Here is a 24,686-nt window from a genome sequence, read left to right on the forward strand (position 1 = left end):
TTTTGTCCATACAATGAAAGTCTGCAAAACTGTTTGGTTCTTCTTTTGGGTTTGAAGCCATAACAGGGAGTAAATTATGACAGATTATCCCAATTTTATTAATATTATTTATTTTAATTGAATTAAATTGACTAAAGTTTCTCTGTCTCTCTTCAATACAGAAACGCAAACGCGTTTCAATCACTGAACACACGATGGCGCCACTGGAGTAGAAATGATAAACAACCCAACGATACGAACATCCCATGAAACATCGACCGTCTATCAGTAAATTCATCGATCAGCCTCACACGATCAGAGGGAGTGCTTGTAATGTCCCGTTATTGTCCACATTTCCTCTGAATGCAGGAGGAGTGTAGTAACTTCAGCACAGTTGTGTAAAGTTGAACAGTTAAATAGAATTCATGGTAAAGTCAAGGCTGGTTATATTTCTATCCATGCATGCTTATACACGATAAAGTTCTTTGAGCTGTTAAAGTAAACGAACCAGGGAAATGACTGTATGTTGTTGATTTTTAATGTTTATTTATCTCTGCGCTAAAAACATCACACGCTTTTATTACTGACACAATTAAACCGCTTTAGTCGCTCTTTTGTTATCACAAATAACTGTTCATCAAGTTTATTCGCCAGTCAACATCTGCCGATTCACTACAGCTGGTTTATTTCCACGAGACGTGGTTTTGCTAACACTGTAGCTGTAGATATCGTTTGTTATATCAGAAATATTCTTCTATTCTTCCATGAGTTGATCATTGACTTTGACTCCTCCCTAACAAACTTCCTCAAACTCTCTTCGGGCTTCAGTCTGATCTGTTACAACACGGTCAAATGGAGATAAGAATCAGATCGCTCGGTTTATTTGACTCTCAAGTCTTCTTAGATGTTTAGTTTGTGTCCACATGATGTCCGATGTCAAGAGGCAGATGTCCTGGCACGAGGATTTCGCCAAAAACATTTCCAGATTCTTTTCCAGAAGTAAATCTGTGGACACCGAGGGGAATGAAAGGTTTGTCTCAGCAGCTCATTTTCTTCCTTCCTTCTATTTTTAGCTCTTAAACGAGTGAAGTCGAAGCCTGTTTGTACTCGTGAACATGTTTCTGTCGTGTCTGAGTTGTTTCATGTTTTCGTCTTCTCTGTGCCAGTCTGTGACAATGAAACAATCACACTCTCTGTTCTTCTGCATTTCAAGTGTCTTTCGTGCAGATGATTTTTTTCGGGGTTTTTTATCCTGTCAAAACGGACTGAAAATATTTAGAAGAAAAGAGTCATTTAATAGCATGACAATTGCAGGGTGTGTCAGTCTTCTCCTGCTTCATGTCTGTCTCTCGCCTCTGGAGAGAATCTGATATCCATGAAGAGTTGAAGCTGACGGCAGTATCTGGTTTGTTTGTGGCTGTAGGAGAGAGTTTATCATCGATGCTTTGCATGTTCCTCTGATTTGTTTATTTCCCTCAGTGAGATCAGAGAAGCTGATGGATCCACAGTTCAAACACCTGAACAACACCTGAACGCGTCAGCAGCACAGGTGAGACGGACACTGTGTGTGTGTGTGTGTGTGTGTGTGAGGATGTTCAAGAGGAAGTGTTACAGTGTGTTTAGTGTTGTGTTGGACGTGTGTGTGTGTGTGCGCGCGCGCATAGTGTCACAGAGTTAATCATTATAATATTCTCATCTACAAATGTCAAATGAAGGCACATCACATCATTTGTTTGCAATTATAATTTTATTCCTGTTCTTCATGTTTTATTGGCTGCTCTGAAAACGTCCAGATGGGTGGTTTTTTTGTTCTTTTTCATGTACTTTTCTGTTAAATTGTGTCAGTGGCAGCAGAAGTCCAGGCGGTTCTTCTTCTGAGTTTGTTGTGTTTCTCAGTGAGAACGGACCCGTCTGGACGTGTTTAACTCTGATCGGCTTCCAGGGATCTTTGACAGAATTAAGATGGCTTGAGATTTAAAGCTCGTTCATAATAATTCAGTTTCCCTTATCATTTAAACTAATTAGAGTATATATTTAAACCACATTCAGAACCACTAAAGATAACACAAAGAAAGGCAATTTGCACTAACTACATCTAAAACTAAGAAAACACCTTCCCGGTGATACCATTTTAAAAAGTCAATGTCATCATAATATTCCAATATATTTACTCGGTTGTGATGCAGATTGACAACAGCAGGAATGATTGGATGATTTCTGAGTTTCTCTGAGGGATTAAAGAGTTTTCAGGAGGACTTTGTTTAGGAGCTACTTTTAGCGTTATAATGCTTTGTGAATTACTCTTAGATGAAAAATTAGTCAAGTCACCTTTATTTATACAGTGCTTTTAACAATGCAGATTGTGTCAAAGCAACTTTACAGTGATAACTGGTATATAATGTTTTGGCTGCACAGCAGCTCTTAAAGAAAATGGTGTCATTATCCATCTTAAGTAAATTCAGTATTGATTCATTCCGATGTAAGAATCAATAGTTATTAATTTAGTTAATTTATCTATATCAGCACTGAAGTGAACAGTGATGTCATCATCCAGCTCAGTTCAGTTCTCATACAATGGTGTCAATGCAGGAGATCAAAACACTGTTGAATATCAAATGTCAAGTGTCCCCAACTAAGCAAGCCAAAGGCGGCAAGGAACCCAAACTCCAACAGGTGACATCAGGTGGCAAACAGGTGTTAAAATGGAGAAGAAAAAAAACCTTGCGAGAAACCAGACTTAGTCGGGGGGCCAGTTCTCCTCTGGCCAACAGCGAACAGTGCTTTATGATAGCTGCCTGAATAATAATAAGTCCAATGGGATTGCAATAGTCAAAGTATTTATTCCAGTTCCATCCAGTTGAGGATCGTATTCATCGCGCCGGTATGGACAGTTTGATGAAGAACTGTGCCACTGGCTGTCGTGTCGATGAGTGACACACCTCTAATTTTTAAGAGTTGGTCCTAAGCTTCCAGATTAGAAGCAACTTTTAGCCTTTTTTAAAAATACGGTAAACCATATCCTTGTTTTGAACAGGCGTTTAGGCCAGTGGTTTTCATCTCCTAAATATAGGACAGCTTAAAAGCCCACTAATAGTGACTCAAAAACCATCTGATCATGCCTGCTGTTGTCAATCTGTGTTGCTAGTCATATAATTTTTTCTTAAAGAAGTCAGTTACATAAAAATGGCTACATCCGCTATGTTGTCTTTGACATGTAATCTACCAGCATCAGTTGCGTTGTTTCACTGACATTCATAAATCCTCTCCCGTGGCCTCATGGGATAGTAAGAATCTCACTGGAAGTAGTAGGTCATCCGGGTACTTTTGTGTACTATATAGTAGGGAAGTATTGGATTCAACAGAGAGGCTGTTTATGAAACTCAAGTGTGTTAAATAAGAGAGAATCTGGACCGGGACTGAAAACCACTGCTTTAGGCTGCAAATGACAGAATTAATTACTAAGAAAATCCTTTCTTTCTTTTTTTCTTTCTTTCTTCTGTTTTGATGCTTTAGTTATGTAACGTTGTCAAACCCAGTGTTGTCAGTCAGATGGAGCACATCAGTACTGAAGGGGTTAAGGGTTAGGGTGGGATGTACTGGGGGAGGGACGTGAGCATGAGAGAGAAAGGGGGAGAGAGAGAGTGAAGGGCGCTGCTGCTGCTCTGCTGCTACTGAAGACGCTCACACTCTCTGTTCTCTCGCAGGAGTCGCAGCCGTCTGACGTTCCGGACGGAAGCAGCACGTCACAGACGGAGGACGGGGGCTTGACTCCTCAAACCGCCTCCACAGCACCTCCTGCAGACGGATTCCTCAGACGCCTGGGAAGCCTGTTCCAATTCAGCCGGGCAGAACCGGCCCGAGTGCAGAGAGAGAGACAGACCGACACGGACAGCAGCGGCCTGATTACAGCACAGAGAGAGACGGAAACAAGCGCAAACGCACAGAAGAGCGGAGGAAGGGAGGAACCGGTGGAGCCGTCTGTGTGTCATTCAGAGCTCACACACACACAGTAAGTCATATCAGCATCGGACTGTGTGTGTGTGTGTGTGTGTGTGTGTGTGTGTGTGTGTGGCTGCACTGATGCTTAGTCTGATATAATCACACTCCTGAATAACAACAATGTTGTGAAGTTACTTCAGATGTCTTGCACAGCTGGACGGTGTGTGTTTTGTATGTGTGTTTGTGTGTTGAGCTGTAGTTTGCCTCCAGAAGTGAGATCAATCTGACAAAACCTCCTCAAAAAGAAAAGCAATTAATAAATACATTAAAATTTTTATTTCAAAGTTTTGTTCATATAAAAGTGATAGAAGTCTTTGATTTACATGACTAAAGAGAATGTGTGCCTGTGTGTGTGTGTGTGTTGAGGACATACTGGTTTCTCTCATACTTCACTTCATGTGACTGCAGCCCCCTGGGGCCTGGCGCCTGCTTATGATGTCATCAAACCTGCCCTGAACATCCACAGTGCTTTTTCATTTAGGAAGTGCTGCCAAAAGGATCACGTGAGGATGATGTTCATCATCCTGTAACTTGTGTGGCAGTTTTCTCCTGTGTAGCTGCAGCTCCGATGTTTTATCTGTTATCAGTTGTGATGTCACACACAGAAGCTGTTGATATGACGTATTACCAGATAAACGATCTGAACTCTGATGATTGTGCATCATATCTGCATTTTATTGAGCTGTAAACGGCTGCTGTTGTTTCTCACAGTGTATGTGACGCGTTCCTGTCTGTTTCTCAGTGATTTCATACAGCTGGTTTACACAGGATCGTGTGAGTGTGTGTGTGTGTTTATTTGGTTATACTTTGGGAACATTTTCAATTGGATAAACAAATTATTTGTTATTTGTGTGTATACCGAATCATATCTTCATTAATGCATTATGAACTTTTGAATGCTTTGAACACTAACCTTAACACAAATCAACTAATATTTAAATCTATCAATAGAACAAAACCAGCCATCATATCATATATATTATCATATAATATATATATTGTCATATCATTTATATCGTCATATCGCCCGGCACTAAAGCTCATTCTATGTTAAAGCACTACGGCATTATTGACAGTATGACTTTCTGTGAAGATTCTTTGGAAATGTGTATTGTAAAAAGTGCTATATCGATAAATATACTTGACTTGAAGATGGATGAATTTATGGTATTTTGTGTAAATAATCGTCTTCTTGAAGTTCATTGAATGGAGTGCAAAGCAAACGTCATTGTCATGAGGTGGTAAAGTGGCATGTTGATGTATGAGTACAGCGACAGATAAATAAGAGGAAAATGTATTTGCAATTTATTTCAGAGTATTAGGAAATTTGTTAATTTCTATAATGAAATGGCTTTGTTATTGAATCATGGCAACCAGAAGCTTTACTGTCCTACAGGCAGACAGATCTGTCGAGGCACTAGTTCAGACAAGCCTGACAGGCGGACAGACAGTTAATCAGCAGAAAGACACCGCAGAGATCCGCAGGGCACGAAACAACACCAAACCAGCAGAATTCATGCAGTCAGATGTCACTCTCTGAGCACTGGAACATTATTCCATTAATGTGTTCCTCTCTGTAAACCTATTTAAAGTTCAGAGGTTCAGATAGTGGTGTGTCAGTTTCATGTTCAGTTTAACGTCCTGAAGAGTGAAACTCTGTGAAGCTGTGTGTGAGTGAGTGAGTGAGTGAGTGAGTGCGAGCGTGTGTGAGTGTGCGAGTGAGTGTGCGAGAGTGCGTGGGTGAGTGTGAGAGTGTGTGAGTGTGTGAGTGCGAGAGTGTGTGAGTGCGAGAGTGTGTGAGTGCGAGAGTGTGTGAGTGCGAGAGTGTGAATGTGTGAATGTGAGAGTGTGTGTGTGTGTGTGTGAATGTGTGAATGTTTGTGTAAGTGAGTGAGTGTGTGAGTGTGAATGTTTGTGTGTGTGTGAATGTTTGTTTGAGTGAGTGTGAGTGAGTGAGAGAGTGGGTGAGAGAGTGAGTGTGTGAGTATGAGAGTGTGTGAATGTTTGTGTGAGTGAGTGTGTGAGAGAGTGAGTGCGAGTGTGAGTGAGTGAGTGCGAGTGTGAGTGAGTGCGTGAGTGTGAATGTGTGAATGTTTGTGAGAGTGTGTGAGTGTGAGAGTGTGAGGATGGAGTAACAAAAGATCTCTGAGGAGCCTCACATCTGTCTCTTTGCTGACGCTGTGCTGATGATGAAAATAGTGGTAGTAATGGTTTCTTTCCGTGTATCCCAGAACAGAAGCTGTAAGCTAGTCCACTGTGAATCCATGTTTGACAGGAAGCCTAGCTGATAAAACAGATTTACTCACGCTCAGTCCATGTTTGTGAGTCCAAGAATAGAAACACCTTAGTTCTTTCATTGTCTTACTTAAGGTGACACTTCTTATTTTAAATCCTGTTTATATCACAATTGGCTTGAGATCCAAGTGTCTAGTTAGAGCCTGCTGGGAAATATTCTGCTGAGTGACTCTCTCTCACATCATTCACATGGCTGTACTGGCATGACTGTAGAATGAGCTAGAGATGCCTGATGAAATGTTCAGTATTTTCTGCTTTTCTTTTTTACTCATTTCACTTATTCAGTTATGTTACACTCCAGTATGTTTCTGTCCTGTCATGAGAATGTTTCGAGGGTAGACTCTATGTGTGTCCATCCAGCGAATGTTTATCTGATCAACAGTGCCAGTGCTTCCTTCGCTCCTTCACTCTGCAATGAAAAGTTTATAAAAGAGAACAAGAGAAGGTATGTTGTGTGCGCACAACACTGAGACTATTGCATCTGTCTAACAGTTTACTAACAGCCTTTTTCATCAGTTTAAAGTTCCAGTCGCTGTGTGAATGATTTTTATTCAGTCCTCTACTCCAGTTGTGTCATCCAAGCGAGTACCATACCATTCAGAATGACCAATAAACTCCAGCTTTATTAAATTATGCATAATAATGGGAACATTGGAACATTTTGGTGAAAGTTTTACTGTGCTAACTGTCGTAACTGAACGCGACATGCTGTTTGAAGATGAAGAATGACTGACAGCTGCAGCAGAGGGAAGAGTTTCTGTAATTTAAATTTAACATTGTATATAATATAGTACTTTAATGTAGTACTGTCTGTTCATCAAATAAAGCAATTTAATGGCTTCAGAAGACTTGGAATATAATGCGCTAAACATTCTGTGGTGGCTTTTTTGAGCTTGTCAGTAACAACCATGGGTAACGCACAGTATCGAATTTGGATCGGTCCCGTACTGTTCAATACCTGATCCGGCAAAAAAGGTCTGTATCAGACCGATACTGATATACTGAGAACCGGATTGTCACATCCCTAATATTTTATAATGGTTTTGTAATTGGTTAGCATTGAATCTTTTCTTTAAATTTTTTTGAACTTTGTATTTTTGTATTTATTTGCATTGTACAGGACATTAGTACAACATCTTTTATTTTTAAATGTACTTTATAAATCAAATGACCTTGACCTTCAGTCATCATGTTCATCAATGTCTTCTGACTTGCATGTCTGCCGTTGCTCTGACTGTGTACATCAGCAGTGCCTTCTGTATGTTTTGTCACATGAGATGTGATGGTGATGTGATGGTTTCTGTACTGCGCCTACAGGCAGTAGGTGCTTTTGTGTAGATGCTGCTTATGAATATTTAATGAGAGTTGCTTTACTCTCTGCTTTTACATAAGAGCAATATGACACACAGAGAGCACTACAAACGTCATGAGTGTGTGCTTCAATAGATCTCGAATGTTTGGTTGTCTGTCCTGTTTAGGTATCCATTCATTGTGTGTTGAATTGTGTGGGGATAGCTTTACTAGTGTCTCTCTGTCTTCTGTTTTCGTTCAACAGATCTCAGGAACAGACTGAGGAAGATAGAAGTGATGCCATAAACATCAACGCCAAAGAGCGCTCAGAGGAGAAGAGACGTTATGATCTATCTTGTCCTCCTGTGGTGACTTATGGCACGTACCGTGGATTAAGAGAAGTCAGGAAACCAAAGAAGAAGCATCACGTCGAGCTTCATTCGCCCATCTCTGAGGGGGAAGAGGCTGCACAACCCTACAGCCATGAGGACAATGAGATCTCCTCTTCCTCTGTAAACACAATGAACTCTGATTGTCAGGAATATCCAACTGCAGTAAATCAAGCATCTCCTTCACAGACACAACAACTAGAGGACGCGTTGACCCGGAGTGACTTATTAGATGAGGGTCCCACTGTTAAATCTGGACTAACTCCAGCCCACCAACTCCCTCATGTTGCAGACTCTGACCGGATGCTTACCTGTGTAGAGGTCTACAGAACTCCTCAAGCAGCAGAACCAAGTCCATTGTATGACCCAGTTACCAGCAGACAGGAGCATCTTGCCCAGAGTGTTACGTTAGAGACGGTATCAGGGGACACCAATGATCTGACACTATCAACCGCACAGTCAGACTCTAACACAGACCATCACGACACACTCCCCATTCCAGAACAGAGCCCAGAGCAACCAAAGCTATCAGTAATTGTAAATAGAACAGATGATCTAGCCCCGGATTCCCAGACGCACCAGCGTCCGGAGGAGTCCAGGCTGAAATGGGCTGAGGTGGATTCTGGAATAGATGAAGAGGTCCTACGATTGGAGTCTAAACAGATAGTGGACAGCATCCTGACAAATTCTCTTACTGCCCTGCAGAAGATGGAAGTATCTGAGACAGGGAATAACATCCTGTTAACCTGTGAACTTAATGAAGGCTCAGAGGCAGTGCTGTTTGAAAGGTTAGATGGTCATAGAGATGGAGGCACTGACGCAGAGCATCAGTTTCGTGTCATGCTGTCGGACCAGACACTGTCTGTTGTTCTGGAGGAAGCGCTAGCAGGAAGTTGCAGCCACGTGGACTGCAGTAGGTCGCCACCCTCCTCAGGGTATGAGTCCATCGCTGGCTCCGACACTGACATCAGGTGCTTTGTGGGACTGAACTCTGATCTCACCACTACCAGTGCTCCAATTGGCTCTCAAAATGAGAATCAGACTGTTCTTGAATATTTCATTGAGGAAAAAAATGTGGATGTAACTAGTTCCTGTAAGAGCAGCGGTAGAGACAGTGCTGCTGATGATGAGCCATTATCCCTAAATCTCCATAGCCATAGGGATGTTGTTCATAAAACAGACATCAAGCTCTTCCTACCTGCTTTGTCAGAGGAGTCTCTCTCGCGAGAGCAACACACAGGTGACGTCTCCGTATGTAAAGATAAAGGGGAAAAGAGACCTCAGGATACAGCCAAAGACAATGCAATGAGCAATAACTGTAGACCTCAGCTGAACGGTTCCTGTGACACCTCCATCATCATTCCTGGCACTGCTTCATCAGTACATCAAGAGAGTCTTCAACAAAGCCAAACTCTCAGTGTAACTCCCAGTGACCCCTATAGCCACAGTCTCGCATCTGACACAGTTGGTTCGGATATAATGTCAGAAATCACACAGCAGCCACTAGCTATACGAAGCCATGAATCTGAGGAGACTGAAGCACCTTGTTTAGGCAGCAGTGAGCAGGAACAGATCTCTTGTGACTCTATCGCTGGAACGGATTCGAGTGTCCAGCCGTCCGTGACTGAAGTCCAGTGCTCTGGAGGGCAGCACCATCCTTCTCATTGGGCCTCAGTCCGAGCGTTCCGCTGCGATGTCACCGATGACGAAAGCCTGAGCTCGGCCACACACGAGGAGCATTTGAAGCCAGAACTCAGTATGAATCTAGCAGATGCTGGAACGTCAGCCGTATCTGTTTCAGGCCGGAGAATTCACCTCGACCCCATGGACAGTTCCAGCAGAACTGCGGCTTTCGTTCCCCATCATTCCCGATTTCATGATCTTGACCTCCACCAGGTAGACGGGGGCTTTGCCGTCATCAGCGAGGAGGAAGAGAGTGACATGGTGTTCGTGAACGACACAGGGCCCATGCACAGTCCTAGCACACGTCGAGCCAAAGCGTACCCCTTCTCCCTGTCCCCCATCTACGAGGAGGAGTTTGGCCGTGAGGAAGCCTTGGGGCAGGAGACGCTGCAGTTTCCTCCAGCGACAGAAGAGGAGCAGAGGAGCGTCGAGCAACCGGCATCGTCCATCCTCTCCCTCCTGCAGTCGGTCAGCGAGAAGCTGCAGTCCAGTGTGATCTGCAGTTCAGTTGAGGATTCCTCAAGGCCCGTCGCCTCACCGCTGAGTTACCGCTACTCCCATGGAGACGACAGTGAGGAAGATGATGAGGACTCAAGTATTCTACTGAACCGCCAGCTCACTGGGACCAAACCTGAGCCAAATGCTGAGCATAAGCACAGCTCAAATATTGATCAGACTGCTAATGATGCTCCGGATAGAATACAGGAGCAGGACTGTGATGGCACACTGGGAAATATTGGAAAGAATGCCAATACTCCTTTCTATCAGTACTTGAAATCCAGACTAATGCCATCAGGTGATGAAGAACCTGAAGACACTAAACGGACTGTCTGTCGTAGTGGATACAACGCAATGGTCATGGTAAGCAGAGTCTGATTTTAGTCTAATATGAGATATGCTTATATACATGTGTTAAAAAGTTGCTTTTATTCCTTTGTGTCCTCACAGGAAGAGAATGGAGGGTTTGGAAAGGTCAACCATAGACCGACACCAGTAAGTTCATCTCTGTGACTGTCCTTCATTAGGCAACTTATGCTTATGGTTGTTTGTGTTCAGTCTGAGCGCCTGAGACTTTAAACAGCTTTCTGCATTTCCTTTGCATTGCCCAATAGGGCTTTGGACAAGTAAATGTAGGGCACAAATTCTAAAATATAAACGTCTGTCACTTGTTCAGATTGTGCCAGTATCTCATTGTCAGGATCATAACTCATGTGTGCACAAGGGTCTTTTGGTCCCTGTTGCTGATGTTTTCTTGCAAACACAGATGCTCATCTATGAGGGACAGTCGCTCAGCGGTGAGAGAAGAGAAATCTGCGATGATGTGGAGGATGCTGGGAGGGATTTGTTTGCTCACAGAGCCACGCTTCATGCGCTGAGAGGATGGTGATCATATTTACTTTCATCAGATAATACATCTCACTAAAATGCTTAAACAAAACACACACACACACACACACACACACAGCATCTCAGCATCCTTCCTGGCTGAGTCTGAGTTGACAATGATTTTTATGGATGAGAGCTGTAACAGTCCAGTTGTGATGCTGTACAAGAAATGAGCTCATATCATAATTTTGAGTCTAAGTGGACTCCCATTGGCTGTCAGACAGAGACTGAGGGAGTGTGTGTGTGTGTGTGTGTATAAGAGCGCTGCAGCTCATATCTAATAGATGAAGTGATTGTGCCTCCATTTTTCTGGCTTGTTTTAAAGGAGAGCTCTGAGAGCTTATGCAATGTCATCTTGCTAATGCATGTCCACAGACACATCTGCATTATTCAGCAGCACTCAAATGTGTGTGGAAAATCACATGGGGGTGTTTTTAACTTTGTTTTTCATAAACTTTTCCAGTGAAAATGTGCTGGTGCAGTGGACAGAAGTCTGATTTGATCCAGAGAGTTTATGAATAAAACAATGGCATCACACACATGCTGAGATGTTCTTTAAGGTTTATGGAATGTATTGCAAACATTTTACATTAAATATTTCTTCAGCGTATGTGTTCCTGTCCTGTGTGTGTGTTTTTAACCTTTATTTATATAACACTTTATACAACACAGATTGTTTCAAAGCAGCTTTACAGTAATAAACAGGAAAATAACAGGAAAATTCAGTGATGCAAACAGAGTTATATTCTGCTGTAAAGCAGCTCTAAAAAGATAATAGTAAACAGTCATTCAGCTGAAGTCAGTTCAGTGTTGGTTCAATTCGGTTCAATAACTGTGTAAAGTTCATCAATTATGGACTGAGTTCAATTTATCTATAAAGCAGCTCTGTAGATAACAGTGATGTCTTCTTCCAGCTCAGATCTTATCCAATAGTGTCAGTGCAGTCAAATCAGTAATATTGTTGAATATTAAGTGTCCCCAACTAAGCAAGACAGAGTCTACAGTGGCAAGGAACCCAGACTCCATCTGTGACAGAAATGGAGAAAATACTTGGGAGAAACCAGGCTCAGTCGGAGGGTCAGTTTTCCTATGGCCAACGAACAAACACAGTGTGATTATGATTCCAGGCTGCATCACAAGTTAGATTGTGGATTGATATCATTCAGAATATTTCATCCAGTTCATCTGCTTGTTTCTTAATGCTTTGTGTTCAGTCACTTCCTGTTCAGTTCTCTGTTCACTTACTTCAGACAAAGAATGTGAGACTCTCTATTGGTCTCCACAGCAACGTCCTTGAAATTCTGTGTGTGAGAGAGTATGTGTTGCTGCTTACACATACAAGGAATTTGTTGTGTATTGCTTGTTAAGATGATGATAGATTCACATTGTGTGTGTTTAGTTGGCTGCTGTATGTGGATTCGTGGTACCGTGGCTCATGTGTTCTTCTGGAGGAGGGTCAGACTGTGAAGACCAGTGGAAGACCCCATCAGAACCTGGAGGAGACCAGAGAACCCAGCAGAACTGATCTTGGTGCCGTGCTGCCATTTGTGGGCTCCATCAGGACACTGCTGAAGGTATCAGGAAGCTTCCACTTTCTCAGTTGTTTCCATTCAGTTAAGTTTTATTATTTTATTTACGTTACGCTGTATATTTGTTTTACATGTAGCTTATGAGTGGCGCCATCACTGAAAAACGGCACAAGAAAATGCTGGTGTGTTCTGCAACATTCTTGTGGTGTGTCAATACAAATTATGCCCACCAACAGACTTAAAAGAATATAAATGATCTGCTTATAGCACAACCTGGTGGCAGATTCTACAAATCTAGTCACCATGTATGTATAGGTTAAATTTCATTATGAACAGCCATAGCAGTGGCACAAAAATAGAAGCTGCATGCTGAATTTCAACTGTCTCTATCAAATTATTTTCTCTCTATGGGCAGAACGTGTGAAAATTTGGCATGCATCCTGAAAATGTCCTGTTTTGTTATTTTTGGACTTTGCGTTCACAAGATGTTTGTAGTTGAGTTAACCAGTACTGGCCATGTCAAATTCATATACATAAATCATACATAAGTTGTTTTTCATGCACTTGCACTTTTATTAACCCTCTGGGGTCTGAGGTGTTTTCTGGGCACTGGATGTGTTTTGACATGCCCTGACATTTGTGCTTATTTCTGTTACTTATAACATTTTCATGGCTAAAGACTGATTACACTGTATTCAGCACAAATTCTGCTACAATAATATGTGAGCAGCATGTATGTAAAAGTTTTGAGAAAATTACGTTTATGCGTGGGAAGTGAAAAAAATAAGGCACTGAAATAAGGCCATAAAACCAATACTGAATATTTGTTCAAAATACTTTTGAAAACTGGATCTTGTAGCCTTGAATTTTTGCTTCAAAATGATGTGAAAATCATCTTCCCCAATCATTCACATAAAACAATATATTGATTTAAAATTCGTAAGACATATTTTGTGTAAGTGAGGCTGTATGCGTGGAGGCGTGAATGATCATGAATATTGATGTGTTTCACACCTGGGAAGACAATGACCCCTCCCCCTAATGGCCCTATCAGCTGAATTGGACTAGAAGAAAGAATGTGAGGAGATTAAAAGAGTGGCTTTGTGATTGTTTGTACTTTATTTGCAACACAACACAATCCAAATATACACTACGAAGGACAAAAAGGCAGATTATTGAGCACACTGATCTAAACACAGAGACTTGAACAGTTACACACCTTTGTGCCATTCTTGAAACAGCTCCTGTTCAACATACCTGTAATTTCCAAGGTGTTTGCTTTTTCTTTTGCCTCTGAAAACTGCCCTGACATCAGTAATCCATGATGGAGATTATTTTACCATGTTCATGTAGAATATCACTCCAGTGTAGCTTGCTGATGTTCTCGCTCTCACAGAAAAACAGTTTGAAGAGACCCGTGTGAAAGTTTGAGTCAGCAGGACTCTTCAGTGGCATCTGGTCCCTTTAAAAAACAACAACAAAACTAATGTGAACATGCTGGTGTCAGGAGCAACTAGGGCTGCACGATTTGGGGAAAAAAATCTAATTATGATTTTTTTTTTTTTTTCCTGGTTAATATTGCGATTTAAAATTCACAAAAAGTATAAAGTAAATAAAGTAAATAAAACACCAGGTTTGTTGTGCCTGCTTGTATGGCTGCATAAAACAACAACAACAATAACAATAATAAATTTTACTTTGCAGAAAACTTTTATTTTTTTGGGGAAAAATGCTGGTGGCCTATAACTATAAATCATTAGAAAGGAACCCTTCAGTACACTATACTAAAAAAAAAAAGGATTATCATATATTTACTTCAAATGTTTTCATATTTTTACCCAAAATAGGGTGGTGTGAGCATTATTCAGTGCTATAAGCACATTTAATGTATGTTTCATTCATACTGGAAGCAGGAGGTTATGTCATGCAGAAAGTCCATATATGCCTCACAGAAGTAATATAACGCATGACATTCCAGGAAACCCCTAATATGGACAAAATATATAGGTTATTATACAAAATATTATATAGGTTCCTATGACTCACGTGGACGATTACCACGTGAATAGCCTGTGCTGCGTGTGGGTGTGGTCACATTAAAAATAATGAGGTCAGACGGGGAAGATTGTATCTCTCGTTGGTTTCATACGGATTACTTAAACAGAATATTTGTTTTCGATATGACTAAAAGTACACACTTCAAGCTTTCTAAAGACATCTCTCATGTCTGTGTGGCAAGAATTTGTTGAGTTTCAGTTCATTTTTGTGACATGTTTCAGAAAGAAGTTCACAGAGACTGAGATGGCAGAAAGTGCTGTTTGTTTTCTTTATTTTACAAAAGCACAAAGTTTTGTTGTCACTGTGAGTGTACACAAATAAAAGTAGACCCTTTCAGTTTCGAATGATGTATTACTTGTCTCTGTGTGACAAAAATTGAGTAATTTAAGTCGATTTTGCTGCTATGTGGAAAAAATCCACTAAAATACGCTGGCGCGTTCGTCGACTCCAAAGGGTTAACTTATCATGCTGTTGGGTCAGTTGAGTCTGAACTAACAGACATTTATCAGGAACTGTGTTTGTACTGTGTTCATAAGCTTTGATGGAGTTAAAGCCTGTATTCTGTTCAACCAGCACAATGAAACAACTAATCTTATTGCTGTGTGCAGGATGACAGTGTTCCAGAGATCCATCTATATCCCAGCACGTCTGAAACGGGAGAGACTGTCCGTCTTTATTCTGCATCAGACCTGACGGAGCGGCATGGCCCCGTGTTCCTCTCTGACCTCTGCGTCAAGGCGGGATGGTAGGAAATGCCTGACATCACATCAGACACCAGTGCATTTGAGTTTTAAAGAAAACAGGAAGTTTGGGTCTCAGTTGATCTAGGCAAAAACCTTTAAAAAAAAAAGGGCTGCCCTAGGGCTGGACGATTATGGCCTAAAATCAAAACCTCGATTAATTGAACATTTTACCTTGATTACGATTAATGAACGATCATTTTGTTTGTTTTGCTTTTTTTTTTTTTTTTTTTGGCCCTCAGTTTACTGACAAGGTTTGTACTGTAAATATGATTGACTATTAAAGGTGGGATATTTTTTTCTTTTGAAAGGGTGATCTGACATGACAGCTCACTTTCAGCAGTTATTTTATCTATGGTTTGTAACATTTCTTACAGATTTCTGCTCGTTGTAAATCAGATAAAGATAAATTAGCACAGTACCACTAATGAGAGCGATTGCATGTGTGAATTAATCATACCGTCTCTATTAATTGTGAAGCTGTGGGTTGTAAATAGTTCCTTCAAAAGTAGAAAAATATATGCTATAATAAGTTTTGAGTTTCTAAGCTACTTTAGTGATAAATCACAGGACAGCGCTGACAACTAGTTTCTGCGTTCCTCTCTGTGCGCGCGATTCTCATGTTTTGCGCAGCTACTGTTTGTATGAGTGTTCGTGCCACAATGCAGCTGTGTGAGCACGGTAGCTCAAAATAATATACATCCAAACGTCTAAAATTGCTTGAATGTCCAAACTGGTAAACCTTAAAACAAATACAACTTACAACGTTTAGTGAAGACGCAAGGCTCACTGCTCGCGTGCTATCACTATGTGTTGAACCAGCGTTCACCTCCGTGTTGCTTTTATGCCACTGACTGGACGGGGTGGAGTCACGTGGCTACACACGCGGTAGTATGTTTTTAAGGGGGAAGTATTAACAGGATTAAAAAACCGAAATAACCGACATGGGAAAATTACGTCGGTTACAGGTTCTGAATTTCGGTTTCAATTACTTTTCGATTAATCGTCCAGCCTTAGGCTGCCCCTTGACAAAAGATTTTTCTGGTCGACTAGCAGTCATACATTTTAAGCGATTAGTCGACTAATCACACGTTTATTAATAAACCATATAAATCATAATAATGAGCCTTTAATGCCTACCTAGCCTAATCAGTGTTCAAGCGAACACATAAAGCTTGCCACAGCGCATTAGCAAAAGTAATGATGATGAATACGTTGGGGAAAAACAGCAAGGAGATTGCTTTAACATTTTAATAATTAATTGATAAACTAGTGTTTTCTGTATTTTCGGCTGCAGTGATGAAGTTGATGATGCTGACTCGTCATCTCCGCAGTAGTGGACGTTTCATATGGATTATATAACCTGAGAATATTTGTCTTCCATTTGAAATTGTTTCATTTAAAAGTAGACATTTTGCTTTCTATAGATACATTATTCATGTCTGTGAGGCAAGCTTACATGGTGTTTCGGTTCTTTCTTTTTTTTGGTGCGCTCAAGTTCACAGAGAGAGACGGGAGAAAGCGCACCCTGTTTGCTTTCATTATTTTACAAAAGTTTTGTTGTTATTGTGAGCGCACACAAATAAAAGTAGACACTTCACAGATTCAAAAGATGTATTACTCTTATCTGTATGACCAAAAATTATGGAGTACTTTAAGTGCAAGTGATCGCTACGGCGCCTCCATGTTAGCTGTCATGCAGTAACCGCGCTACTATTCAGCTTTTACACTCCGCACAGAAACTTGAATAGCCCACATTTTTCTAGGTTAGCGTTAAAATAAGTGGCCATGTAAAGTTGCTACTATTACATATTTCATATGATAAGCCATATTTTAGGTCGATGAATGATAGGCAAGCGTTTGGATGTCCTGCCCGATGTACTGTATTTACCACATAGACCAGCTGTTAACGATCTGTCCGTCACAGAATGCATGACTTTGCCGCTTCCTGTGGATTTTTTTTTCTTGCGACTAATAAAATTTTGGTCGACTAAGCCTCGGTTCGTCGACTAACGGTTAGTTGACTATTAGGGGGCAGCCCTAAAAAAAAACCCCATTGCATTGCACCTTTCTCTTGGTACCGAAGGACATGTCTGCTTGGATTGCTTTTTGACATTTATTTCTTTTCAACAAAACCCTAACCCTAACCCTAACCCTTCAACAAGTTAAAAAGCAGCCAGATGTTGCGCTCACAGTGGTTTATATGTGTTTTGTCCTTGTTCCCTGAATATGTGTGTAGCTGGTTGGTTTTTGACCAGCCTGGATTTAGTGGAACATCTGCCATTCTGGAAACTGACGGGAGGGTCACGCCTGTTCTCCAGGATTCCCTGGTGTCCTGTGTGAAGAGTCTTCGGCCATTAAAAATGGTACGTAGGCACCGCTTCCCAACATCATGTTACACAGAAAGAAAGAGGATTTCTAGAAGGAGGTCGTTTGAACTGATGTGAGTGTTTCAGATGTGAAGACAGTGGTGAGTGTAAACCAGCGATGCTTTTCAAACTAAAATCTGCTGTTTTTCTCCTGTGTTTCTGATGCAGGGTGGGCTGCGTGTGACAAGACCACTGGACCCAAAGGTTAGACGGACGGACAGACAGACGGATGCTGATGTTCAGAGCTGTTCTCAGATCACTGGATGTGATTTTTGTGTTTCCTGTGTAGATTATGTTGTTTGAGAAGCCGCAGTTCCAGGGTCAGTGCAGGGAGCTGCTGGATCACACGCCCCATCTGAGGGACATCGAGGGACCCTCGGCTGTTTCATCTCTACGGGTCACGGGTGGAATGTGCGTGTCTTTATCTCTCAGGAAATGAGTGATGCTGTTAATATTTCAGATAGAAACATCTGCTAAATTGATGAACCTCTGTAGTGACGGCTAGCTGTGAGTGTGTGAGTGTGTGTGTGAGTGTGAGTGTGTGAGTGTGAGTGTGTGAGTGTGTGTGTGAGTGTGTGTGTGAGTGTGTGTGTGAGTGTGTGTGTGTGTGTGAGTGTGTGTGTTTGTGAGTGTGTGTGAGGAATTATACATGTTCAGACATGGTCATTTTTGCTCTCATCTCGCATTAGACACGTGGCATTCAGCTCAAGACTCCAAAACAGTGAATCTAAACACCAAACAGTTAAAAGTTCACTTAAAGAATGAACCTGACATCGACGAGCGTGAAGTTTAGTGTCTGGAAAATCAGAGAAAAGCCAGTCTATATTATAACAGCTCTCTATATGAAACACAGACTTTATTCAAGCGACACAAAGTTTTGCTGAAAATGCACAATACACAATATTCCAGTTTAGTGTGAAGTTATGTACAGTGATCTGGGACAAATATATGTACTTTAATGGAAAAAGATGTGAATGACATGGCATGTTTAACAGAAGGAAGTGTGTGTTCCAATGTTAACACTTCTCATCCAGTGTGTGTTTTCCCCTTTAGACAGCAGTTGATGTTTCTATCAGTCACATGATCACAGTGTGCTGGTCAAAAATACTACTAGTGTGTGTGTGTGTTTGGTGAACAGGTGGGCTTCTCCTGAAGAATGTTCTGTAATATGCATGTGTGTGTGTGTGTTAGATGGGTGGGCTTCTCCAGTGAAGGGTTCAGAGGTCATCAGTGTGTGCTGGAGGAGGGTGAATACGCCGACTGTACGCGACTGTTCGGTGGGACAGAGCTGTCAATCCAGTCGCTGCGCTACATTCAGACTGTGAGTATACCTGATCTCCTCGTCTCGTCTGCTGCATTTTCATACACTCTTTGTTGCGTCTGTCCTGTACACGTGTGTGCCAGTGGCCTGCTTTGAATGTCAGTGTTTGACAGCAGAATAACTGGATGTGTTTCATGTTATCAGTCTGTCCTTAAACACTCTTCTTCAGTCTTGTGCTCGTGTAAACGCTTCACCTTTTTTTAGCAGGTGAAAATGCCAGTGAGGACCAGTGCGTTATTTAATCAACTCAATATTGTTGCTCAAGATCATGTTTCATGTTCAAGTATTTTGGAATTAAAAATGAGAAAAAGTGGATAAGAAAAGATTATTGAAAACATTACAGTACAACAGAACTGCCCTGATGCCTGCGAGCGACCGTAGCAGGTCACCACGGTTTACCAATGACACCGTAACATCAGCATCAGTCTTTCCCTCAGGATTTCCTGGAGCCGTCAGTGTGTCTGAAGAGATCAGATGAGGAAACCGACGTGCATCTGGATGTCCCCGATCTGCAGGAAGCTGACGGCATCAGCGTAAAGAGCGGAGCGTGAGGAAGCATTTCATAACCGTGATAAGTGTCAGAGGGTAAAGGCCTGTTCACACCAAGAACTATAACTGTAACGATAACTATATTAGTGTCCACTCCAGCGGACGTTATTCTAAGCGTGCTGCAGTTTTGTCGTTTGCCGCTTTAAATGCTTGAGCTCTTTAAAACAGGATGGCTGTCAATGTTTTTATCATTTATTAATCGCTCTGAGAGTGATTCCAATGATTTTGTTCCTCTGTGTCGTTATATCATTATAGCTGTGGTGTGGACTCTGCTATTTTCTTTGTAGTTATCGTTACAGTTCTCGTCCTTGGTGTGAATGGCTCTTAGCAGCAGGAGTTTGAAGTGTGGCGTTGGTGTTTCAGGTGGGTGGCGTACAGCAGCAGGTGTTTCACTGGAGAGCAGTACGTTCTGGAGAAAGGCCAGTATCCAGGGCTGCTGCAGTGGGCCGATGGCCGGAGATCAGCTCAGTCACTGCGGCCCATTCACAGGGTGAGTCGCACACAGACCAGCGCTTGAACTGATGCTTCCTGATGAGAGGGAGGGTTTAGAGTTCACTGAATCAGAGTCACGCAGTGCTGTGTGTGTGGATGGGTACATGAGAGACTTTCATTGATGCATCTCATTTTCACCACAGGAAGTTTGTCGGATCGTGGAACCAAAGTTTTTGGTATGTTTGCATTTCATGTGTTGCTAACATACAAAAGCTGCGTCCCAATTCAGAGGCTGCATCCTAAAAGGCCAAAAGGATTTTTTGAGAGAAAATGCCAGCTTATACTTTTAAATGTAAGCATTAGGTTTGAACTTCTAACAATACAAATGTAAAAATAAAACTTTACAGCAGTTCAAATGTATTATGTACATAAATCAGGGGTGTCCATATCTGCTTCTGGAGGGCCGCTGTCCTGCAAAGTTTGGCTCCAACTTGCCTCAACAAACCTGCCTGGAATAGTTTCTAGAATACTTAGTAAGACCTGGTTCAGGTGTGTTTAATTGGTGTTGGAGCTGAACTCTGCAGGACAGTGGCCCTCCAGGAGCAGGATTGAACACCCCTGACATAAATGGACCTATGTAAACATATTTAGACAGGTTGTGAATCCTGTTTTGTTTTCAGACAGTTGAATATAACTTTCAAAAACGTCCAGAACAAACATTACTCCCGCTCGTCAACGGCAGCTGTCACAGTTGCTAGGCGACAAGAGCAATCCTCCGTAGGCTAGAATGTCCCATTTTACAACACTCTGTTCGACCTTCGTGGACCTGGAAGGATGCAGCCTCTGAACTGGGACACAGCTAAGGAGTCCGGCGTGTGCCGCTAATGTGTTTCTCTCTGAGCGCAGCTACGCGCCTACAGCCAGACACGGTATGGTGGCGAGAGCCGAGAGTTTGAGAGCGAAATTCCCGGCTCTGGGGTAACAGGCTTCGTGTCCTTCCGGGTGATCCGAGGAAGTTGGCTGCTGTTCGATGAGGAGGGATATTCTGGTAACCATTATATCCTGGGGGAGGGGCTTTACCCTGATCTCACTTCCTGTGGCTGTATATCGACAGCCATCAAGTCTTTAAAGCCCATTCCATACGTGAGTCGATGAGAGCATATTTCAGTAGATACAAGAAATAAACTTTTCGTGACATTCGTATGTGAGTTAGTGTTTCTCTGTTCTGTTCAGAGTTTCACAGAGCCGTCCGTGAGCCTGTTTTCTCTCAGCGGTTTTGAGGGCCTTGAAGAAACGTTGTTCTCAGACGTGGAGAACGTGAGCCAATTCTACAGCCAGTCTGTGAGAGTCAACAGCGGCCTGTAAGAGCTTGTTCACTACTTCCTGTGTAAATGATCCTCAGAATCACAGTGACGAACATGCTGCTGTCGTCTCGCAGGTGGGTCGCATATGAATACGCTCATTTTAAGGGCCGTCAGATGCTTGTGCAGTCAGGAGAATATTCGGTTTGGGGGGATCAGAGCGGCTGGGAGACGATCGGATCACTGAAGCCTCTCAAACAGGTCAGTTCAATCAGCAAAAAATAATCACAATTAACTAATCGTAAAAAAAGCCTTTACAGCTTCTGTATGGATCTTGGTTTACACCACATTTACACCGTGTTTTTGCAGTGTCGAACAGTGTAACCAATCACAGATAAAAATGCAATGGCCAATCAAAGGCGCAGAAGAAATCCGCTCTAAAACGGCCAGTGTTTTTTAGCGCGAGTTCATGAATGCTCCCATCATAACCAACAAAGTGTAAAGATGATATAAATGACTGATTCATTTAGACATCTTTTTTTATTAGAACGGGAGTTTGTCAGAGATCGCAGAGCTCGGGATGAACTGAAGTGATTTGATGGGTGGACGATATGACAAAAATATCATATGATCTTGTCATGATTCTTGTTTATACTGGCTTTAAGACTATGTTGTTACTGAGCAGTAGAGCCAAATTAACTTCCTTATTAGAAAAATATAGCCCTACCAGGGAATAAAACATAAAAGAAAAATGAATGACAGACCATTGAAGCCAAAGTATGTTAACGATATGACAAAAATCTTATTTCACATTATTTCATTATTTTATCTTTATATTATATTTATACATTTGCTATTAAAAATAAGAACAAAGATGCAAATTACAAACATTAGGACATATACAATATTAGAAAGATACAAATGAAACAAAATGCTATAAAATGTTCCGGTACAGTATGTCTATTTAACAGTAGCTGTCAAGTCAGAAACTGAATAATCAAATGTAAAAATAAAACACTGCATAATATTCACTGTATGAATTAAATATACATAGATTCTTATTAAAGCAGCAAAAGTGATTGCTCTTCAGTGACTGATTTTCTCTTTGTCTTTTGTTGTTTGATTAACATTAATGACAGACAGCAGCAGGTTTAATAGGTTGCTGTCACTTTAAGAGTGAATGCATGGATCTAATATACTACTACACATGCAATTTCTGTTTACGTTCACTTAAGACATAACCAACTGTGTTTATGCAAGACTTGTGTGTTTTTGAGAGTATAAGTGCAATAAGACATGAAAGCAAACTTAGTTTAGTACTAGTGCTGTGAGACAACAGAGTCTGAGTTAATTCAATTGAGTTTAAACTGGTGAGGCTTTAAAACACATGCAAATAATAAACTTTCATGATGACAAAGAACTGCAATGTCCACAATAACCACGATAGAAATGATAATCAAAAACAGCCACAGAACTGCAGCTGACAGAATGTGTAGCTCGATACTAAAAATCTGTCTTTGAAAGCAGATCGTGGAGAATATTGTCATATATCACACATTTCAGCTCCAGCTCTTTGCTTGCTTTCTGTATGTAACTGAATCCCAGTTTGAATAAACTTTTATTTTTATGCTGCCAAGAGGAGAAATGTGAAGTTGAACACTGTTTTGATTTACTAGTGCTTAAACTCAGCAATAAACTCATTCAAGAACACTTCTCAGCGTGTTTTGGATGTGTAGTCTACATAAAAAAGATGGCATGCAGTTCACTGCACTAAAAGCACTTTAAAATGAATTGTATGAATCAATAAAAATAATGAGCAATTAGGATTTTTGCCTAAACTATCCCTAAGCTATTATTATTAAGGAGTGTGTGTGTTTGCGTGTGTATTCTTATCAAGTCATTATTAGTTTGCACATGATTGTAGTATTTCCGTTTCATTTAATCAGTGTGCTAGACATGTAGTAGTGAATCAGTTGTCTAAAACACTAAAGCTTTGAGCAAGTAAATGTCTTCATGTCTTTTCCTGTTTTGGTTTAAAGTCATTCTTTTCTCCTCAGCCAAAAGTGTTTATTCAGGTGCGGAATCGAGTTCTGGGTTCAGTTCTGACCACTGAAAGCAAAGACTGCTCCTTTCCAGCGAAAGTCTTCCTGAGCCCGGCTGATCGCTCTCTGGACACACAGCGCTGGATCTTCACCGACGGCCTTCTGAAGAACACGGTCAGTCTCTGACCATGAACGGTCCTGAAAACACAGTCCTGACAGATGTGATGTGTTGAGAATCTGGAGGCTTTCAGATAAAAATATTCTTCTGTCTGTGAAACATTGACATTCTAAACCAAAGTATGAGCTGAACTGTCTCCTTGGATATTTGTAAGATATTTGGTAAAACTAGAGTTTGTGTTTGTGCAGGTGCGGCGCGGCTGTCTGTCTGTGATCGGTGCCAAGGCCTGTGCTGGGGCCAGAGTGGCATTATGGGAGGAACATGGGCGCGTGAACCAGCGGTGGAGTCTCAACGAGGATGGAAGCATCAGCTCGCATTTAAACCGCAGCTTGGTGCTGGACCTCAAAGGTAAGAGTCTCAGAGTCTCATCAGCGTCCCAGTGGAAATCTGGAGTGCGTGTTTGGTTCTTGACGGAGCGTCTTGTGTTTGTCTCAGGTGGACATGAATCTGACCGAGACCAGCTGATTCTGAGTCTGCTTTGTGCCGACAACGCCACGCAAACCTGGGACATCGACGTGCTGTGATACGGACACAATCACACTTTGAGAACATGAACAGATGATATCACGGACTGAAGCCTGGACAGTTTGGCCTAATTGAGATCAAAGCCAATAATTAAGATTTTTTTTAGCTACTTGCCCACAAGCCAATAATTGATTCTAGGCCATTTTCCTGAAAAAGTGTGTAGTCCTGTTTTAAAGTGCACTGTGAAAGTGGAAGCACCAGAGGGAAGCGGTTCTGTATGGTTGTTTTTATCTTGTGAAGCACATTTGCACTACCAGAAACCTCACGTGCGCTTCAGGTGAAGTCCTGCTGGATTCTCCCTTTAATCCGCCCGGATGAACAGTTGCAAACACTTGTTCTGTTGGCTCAAGCTGTAGCGTCACGGTGGTGAAAGTGTTCAGATGGTCTACAGTAAACTCAGTCATTTCACTGGAGTCCTTCAGGAACAGTAACGTGTGTAAAGAGTCAGAGGAACGCTGAACCGTATAATGTGTACAGTGATGTTCATAATCAGCATTTTTAAAAGTGGAACGAATCTGAGAAAACAATAAATGTAAGATGTAAAATTCATTATGTGTGTTTGTTTGAATAAGATGTTTAGCTGAACAGTCTAAGCTGCTATTTGTTACACAATATTTCACA

At 41.5% G+C, this 24,686-nt stretch overlaps 1 protein-coding gene across 2 annotated transcripts; it reads left to right on the forward strand.

The window, feature by feature from the left end:
- The first annotated feature begins 326 nt into the window (after positions 1-326).
- Positions 327-24,614, forward strand: LOC127520235 (beta/gamma crystallin domain-containing protein 3). 2 transcript variants are annotated; one of them, XM_051908178.1, is made up of 21 exons: positions 778-1,009; positions 1,459-1,528; positions 3,684-3,988; positions 7,829-10,496; positions 10,584-10,628; positions 10,900-11,018; positions 12,421-12,595; positions 15,217-15,353; positions 17,588-17,714; positions 17,886-17,921; positions 18,007-18,128; positions 18,909-19,038; positions 19,476-19,585; positions 19,951-20,077; positions 20,223-20,255; positions 20,926-21,162; positions 21,253-21,380; positions 21,458-21,581; positions 23,378-23,536; positions 23,729-23,888; positions 23,976-24,614. In XM_051908178.1, exons 1-21 carry the CDS (start codon positions 903-905, stop codon positions 24,062-24,064), a joined length of 5,208 nt encoding a protein of 1,735 aa, XP_051764138.1. In that variant the 5' UTR covers positions 778-902; the 3' UTR covers positions 24,065-24,614. The 2 variants fall into 2 exon arrangements, 1 of the variants encoding a protein (XP_051764138.1); XR_007932070.1 differs by lacking the exons at positions 21,253-21,380; positions 21,458-21,581; positions 23,378-23,536; positions 23,729-23,888; positions 23,976-24,614 and having other exon boundaries at positions 327-1,009; positions 20,223-20,371; positions 20,700-21,144.
- Positions 24,615-24,686: the final 72 nt, after the last annotated feature.

Source organism: Ctenopharyngodon idella, chromosome 10 (genome assembly GCF_019924925.1).
Source record: "Ctenopharyngodon idella isolate HZGC_01 chromosome 10, HZGC01, whole genome shotgun sequence".
NCBI classification, from domain to species: Eukaryota; Metazoa; Chordata; class Actinopteri; order Cypriniformes; family Xenocyprididae; genus Ctenopharyngodon; species Ctenopharyngodon idella.

Coding starts and splice junctions, on each gene's coding strand:
- LOC127520235 (XM_051908178.1), top strand. CDS start 903: ATGATGTCCGATGTCAAGAGGCAGATGTCCTGGCACGAGGATTTCGCC. Junction 10,629..10,899: donor TCAACCATAGACCGACACCA/GTAAGTTCATCT, acceptor TTGCAAACACAG/ATGCTCATCTATGAGGGACA. Junction 12,596..15,216: donor CCATCAGGACACTGCTGAAG/GTATCAGGAAGC, acceptor TGCTGTGTGCAG/GATGACAGTGTTCCAGAGAT.